We start from the raw sequence: 6,167 nt of genomic DNA on the forward strand, positions 1-6,167 counted from the left end.
TATGTTTCTTTTAATGCTCTTTAGAGAATTTTTCAGTTTCTGGCATTGATCTCGATTTTCGAAGGATGAACTTAAATTTCAAACTAGAATTTGATAGATGGCTAAGAATTTACAATACACGTACTAGTAAGATATGACGGGGTAACCGATTTTTTGTTGGTATCCTATGGAAAAGGCGCTATACAAATCCAATTATTATCATTACCAGTTTTATTAATATTATTATTAGTAGTAATAGTATAGTAGTAGCAGTAGTAGTAGTAGTAGTAGTAGCAGCAGTAATAGTAGTAGTAGTAATAGTAGCTGTATTATTACTTTTATTATTATCATTACTTTTATTATCATCATCATTATCATTGTTATCACTAATATTAAAAACATCATTTTCAAACTAATGATAGCATAATATTCGTCAACAAATATTTGTTCAGTGTATTGTTTCCTTATAATCTTTGCAGGTGGGACACCTTACCCTGGCATGACGTGTGCTGAGCTGTACGAGAGGTTGCCCCTAGGGTTCCGCATGGAAAAGCCTCTCAATTGCGAAGATGAGGTGTAAGTAATATCATTTAACTATGCTGAACACTAAATCTAGCCTAAAACTCCATTTCAATCCAAGATATTTTCCGTAATCATAATGATAATATCACATTTTTGTGTATTTATGAAATTATATTATATTCATCGGTGTTTTATATCTAGGCAGTCTGACAATAAATAACAAAATGATCATTGATATTAAAGATTAATATTCGTTCGAACGTAATTCGTCTTTTAGCTTACACAACTGGCACGATACTAATAATAACAATCGATTGGCTTTTATATAGTTGATAAAGTAATTGCATGATTATTTGCAATGAAAAAAAAAATCATGAAATATAATAAAAACAACAGCAACAGCATTATGAATAATATTAAAATAATGAAACTAGTAATAATTTTTGTTTTCATCGTCCTCATCACCGTCATCGTAATAAAAGTATTAAAAAACCCTAGAGCCTGGAGCAAATTTGTTGACGATGTATTCATATTTATTTTTATGTTATTTTTTAATTCATTTTGACCCCCTGTTTTAGGTACAACATCATGCGTCATTGCTGGCGTGATCGACCCCATGATCGACCCACGTTCGATCAACTTTACACAGTACTGTCTGGACTCGTCAAGGCAAAACAGGTAAGACTCCATCGGCTGGGCTACAGCCTCTGAGACCGAAAGTCCACGAGACCGATATTTTCTGTCTTCCCGAATGAGACCGATAGTCCACGAGACCGACATTTTCTGTCTTCCCGAATGAGACCGACAGTCTACGAGACCGACATTTTCTGTCTTCCCGAATGAGACCGACAGTCGACGAGACCGACATTTTCTGTCTTCCCGAATGAGACCGATAGTCCACGAGACCGACATTTTCTGTCTTCCCGAATACATTTCGTTGTTCTGTTAGTATGATAATAACAATAATGTCAGTTACCAAGGGAGGCTTCATAAGCACCAATGATGTTCTTCCTGAGGACCCCAGCAATTACCATTTTAACATTTACACTTGGGCGAAGAATTACAAATGTGGAATAAAGTCTTGCCAAAAGACGTAGGTGTCGGGCTGGGATTCGAACCCTCAACCCTTGCATTGAGAGTCAAGTGATTGTAATCACTATACCACGACACCTCCACGATCAATATAGTGGGCAACATAGGTCTTGCAGATCTTAGTTTCTATATTTTCTATCGACCTTTGTGTCAATGTGGGTCTCGTGGGCTGTAGGTCTTGTGGGCGGTTGGTCCCATTGATTACCGCTCTACTGGGAGGACCCCCGACTCGATCAAGATTAAGCGGCGTGTCCAGGATAGGGTAAAGTTGATTTACGCCCCCGTCCTTTGTTTGTTGGTCCATGGGAGAGGGTTGTCGGTGCAAGCCCCTGTGTACGTCATAGGGACTTCCTAGGTAAATAACGTAGACCTAATCAAATCAAACCTCGATTTTAGTATATTTGTTTCGCTTTTCCTTGTCTTTTGTCTTTGTTTCCCCTACCTTTCAACCGGGGGGGGGGGGGGGTGGTACGTTTCCTCTCTACCTTCACCGACTACCAACTGATTTATTCTCATTGTATTTTATGATACAAGTAATCCTAGTATCTCTCTTTCTCCGCAGCCCTACGTAAATTTGGACAAACTTGAAAACGATCTTCAGTTCTCCGAGCTCAACTCAGATGAAGACTTCAAACACGATAGCTGGGCTATGTGAAAAACTTCCATGATAAAAAAACAATCTTAAGATCCCCCTTGTTCCAACATCGCGAACCAACCCGTCAACTCGGTATGAATGGTACTAATGATGTCTTCATCGTTCCACCCTAGCCTGCACGTCGATCATGCGAAGAGAGTTGACATGTTTTATCCAGCATAAATGACCGAGTTGGACATAAACCAGTTTATTGTCGTAATGTCTGATTGTGTGTCCGTTTGTCCGTCCATCCACCTCTGTGTGGTTATCTATTAGGTATCTGTTTTTTAAAAGAAATGTGTATCCTTTAAGATATAACTTGCTAACTCTGACAATGGCTATACTCCGGCGGAGGCATATTGGTGACAATGTCGTATTCATTCTTTTACGCTATGCCCGTTGTACGCGAGGCGTCAGTTGTATTGCGTTTTCAATCAAATTAATCATGCTTCTGAAGGGAATTGCCTATGCATCTATTTTAAAACAATATTGGCACTGTTCATCTTGCATTTTCACTGAGTTTACGATCTCGCTCTGACATTGTGCGTCAAAGATCCCCAACAGTTTTTGACGCAGTTTAACGTCAGGATAAATGACGCTTCGCGTGCCGCGGGCATTAAAGTACTAATGACAATAATTCAACCGGTCAGGGGCCCCCTAAGTAAGAGTCTCGTTATTCAGCAATAATGTACAACACTGTGTCAAATTAGTTAATAATGAATATCCCTCAATTTATACACGGCATTTTTTCTTAGACCATGAACAGAATGAAGAGATATGGTTATAATAGGAACATATTTCATTAGGCTCTCCTCTATATAAATCTTGGTTTTGGTCAGGGAAAAATACACCATATCCCTGTAAGACTTAAAGGGGCACGTTTCCGCCAGTGTAGTTATTGGAACATGCCATCTGCGTAAGAGCCGTATTCTGTTGGTGTCAATAGGCAGCTATAGCACCGTCCGCCAGCGCGTACGTATTTTGAACGCCCTCTGGAATACGGGGATCATGCCCCTTTAAGATATGAATTAAAGGAATTGAGAAGAGGGGGTGGTTAGGATTTTTAATAACGAAACGTCATTGAGAGAAAATGTCATTTTCATCAGTTTCATCGACGTAAACCAGTTTCCGAAGGATAGTGATGAATGTTTAGACAAACACTTTGAAAGGAAGAATTTGCAAAACATTTCCGTATCATAACTAATGAATGAATGACGAACAAATGAATGTGTAATGGCTGGAAATAAGAATCACTACCCAGTTTAAAGCAGACGACAAAAGCATACAATAAAGCGCGGCAAACGAATCTTCATTAAATTGATGTGATCACATGACCAGAAACGATATCAATGAACATCGATTGTGATTCGACATCCGTGTGGTTTTTTTTAAAGCGAGGCAAAACGTGTGGATACCGAATGATATCAGTACTGTTAAATAATATTCACACTGTTTGCTGCCTAGTATTGCACCTATATACATCTAATGTTTTGATGATATACTTCTATGTGACCTGATGAAATAGTAAATTGTCAAGTACTATATCACAATGTACTAGAATGTAGAGTACTCATTATTTTTTTTATAAACATCTTCGGTTTAATGAACTGGGATATCCTTTTCGTGATTCGATATATTTTTTACACAATTGAATTGAATTGGATTTCTTTATTCTTATCATTACTAGTCTTTCGAGATTACAATATTCACAGTATTATGTTTATTAAAAAAAGAAAATCATAATTCAGCTGTTTTGAGATTTGAAAGAAATTTATAAATATTTCCCATCATTGATGATTGATAATTTAAATTAATTTGTTGATTTCTATATCATCTTTTAAACATACATATTCATGTTACAATTACATTTGTTTCGTTGATATTATATTAGACTCTAAACCGTTTCAACGTTGACAATTTGTGTTCTCAATTTTTTTAAGAATAACCTTTTTATCATTAATTGAACCGTTTAATAACTTGTGGAAGTTAAATGGATTTATACCGAAAATTCATCGACTAATTCATTAGCTTAATTAGTTACAGCTGTGGAACCTAATCATTTGCTATCATGGCGTAGTGAAATCAAGCATCTACAAAAAATATATCGATGTAATGTTATTGCTCCTGTGGAAAAACGAAACGCGTGTACATAGATGATTTGTTCATCATTGTTAATCATTCTCATTTCACTGTTTCTTTGGAATTGTAAATATACCTGAATTTTATGAAAATAAATGTGTATAATAAATAACTGCATGTGTTAGGACATTATATTATCGCTTTCATGCCAGGAGCTCTAAATCTAACTTTGTAGCTGTAAATAACTAGCGTTTATTATTGTAAAATTAATAGCAATCTTAACTTTTTGCAATATTTTGTACGCATTTTTGTACATAGTAAGCTATTGGCGTTCGTCCGACGTTCTATGAATGAAAAAGGTATTATCATTTTTGCACTTTTACATACGTGGACATTCTAATGTAATAAGCAGAACTGCCAAAAATGGTGCGATTACGTAAAAGCTGTATATTATGCTATCTGCTGTCCAATCAGTATTAAGATCTATGGTTTGCCAAGATGAGACACGAGAATTTCATTGTTTGTATAGCTTGCAGTATATTCCATGTTGTATTTTCCATTAGAAATAACTCGCCTTTGTAAATAAAATCATATGAAAATCAGGATGATGTTGCTTCGTTTTCTTTCTTCATGATTTATCAAGTCCTGCCTGAATAGGACAAAACGATTCAATACCCATATTGTGTTAAAAATAAGAATGGTTGACAAAAAATTTGAATGTAATTCATGCCCCTCCCCAATCCCTCTGAAATTGTTTGATAACCATTGCAAAACGCAAAGATTTCACCTAGAGGTTTTCTTTAAAAATTTGAGAAAAAATCTTGTTCAGCAATCTTGTGGAATGTAATGTAGTAGTGCCTATCGCCCGTGTTTTTTTAAATTATTATTATTGAATCATATCAATACATGAATACAATAAAATCGTTTGATACAAATTCAAGTTATTAAATCTTTTCGAATGAAGAGGGGAGATTAAGACAGATAAACCAATATGCACCACTTCTGTTCAAATTGTACATCATTTTTCTTTTATCTTTGTATATGTTATCATCGCCTCTATCTGTCTCGCAGACAAATCATATTACTGGTAAAGCACTTTCGGGAAAAGTAGACATTCTCTCAGCACCCTATCCCCTATCTTGCTCTTCATCCCCTCCCTATCTCTCTCTCTCTCTCTCTCTCTCTCTCTCTCTCTCTCTCATTCTCACCCTCTCTCTCTCTCTCTCTCTCTCTCTGTTTCTGCTTCCCTCCCTTTCTCCCCCTTGACCTCTTACGACTTCCCTCTATTTTTCCTCCTTTCTCCCTCTCTCTCTTTCTACTTTCCTTTCTCTCCCCACCATCTCCATGTGACAAATGTAATGAAGCTAGAAAGAGAAATACGGATGGCTAGAAGGCTAGAGGGAAGATAGATCAGGAGATAGAGAGAGAGAAAGAGAGAGAGGGGAGAGAGGAAGAGGAGGAGAGAACGTGCGAGAAACTTTAGTGGAGGAGAGGCTTGGGGGAGGAGACGGGTGGGGGAAATGAGGTGACAGTGGAACCGAAGGGAGACGAGAATTGAATTGTAATGATGAAAACAATGATAACCTTTTCCTTCTCAGCCAGATTTCCCGTCCTTTCTATCTATCTCCCTCTCTCTCTCTCTCTCTCTCTCTCTTTCTGCCTGTCTCCACCTGTCTCGCTCTCTCTCTCTCTCTCTCTTCCTCTCTCTTCCTCTCTCTCTCTTTCTCTCTCTCTCTCTCCCTCTCTCTCTCCCCCTCTTTCGTTGTATCTGTCTCACAGACACGTATACCTTTGCTTTATGGATAGGGATCAATGCTCGTCGCATTATGGTTGAACTCTCGTACATCCTAGAGATAACCAT

General features: G+C 37.3%; 1 protein-coding gene across 1 annotated transcript in view; it reads left to right on the forward strand.

Moving 5' to 3' along the window:
• Positions 1-2,615, forward strand: part of TIE1/2 (Tie-like receptor tyrosine kinase) — a 48,267-nt gene extending 45,652 nt beyond the window's left edge. Inside the window, exons 25-27 of the mRNA XM_030996160.1 lie at positions 459-555; positions 1,080-1,179; positions 2,156-2,615. Of these exons, the coding sequence (XP_030852020.1) occupies positions 459-555; positions 1,080-1,179; positions 2,156-2,248 (290 nt within the window). The 3' untranslated portion in view covers positions 2,249-2,615. The remainder of the gene's footprint in view (positions 1-458; positions 556-1,079; positions 1,180-2,155) is intronic.
• The last annotated feature ends 3,552 nt before the right edge of the window (positions 2,616-6,167 follow it).

The sequence above is a fragment of the Strongylocentrotus purpuratus genome, unplaced genomic scaffold (genome assembly GCF_000002235.5).
Source record: "Strongylocentrotus purpuratus isolate Spur 01 unplaced genomic scaffold, Spur_5.0 spur5_scaffold_3, whole genome shotgun sequence".
In the NCBI taxonomy this organism is placed as follows: Eukaryota; Metazoa; Echinodermata; class Echinoidea; order Camarodonta; family Strongylocentrotidae; genus Strongylocentrotus; species Strongylocentrotus purpuratus.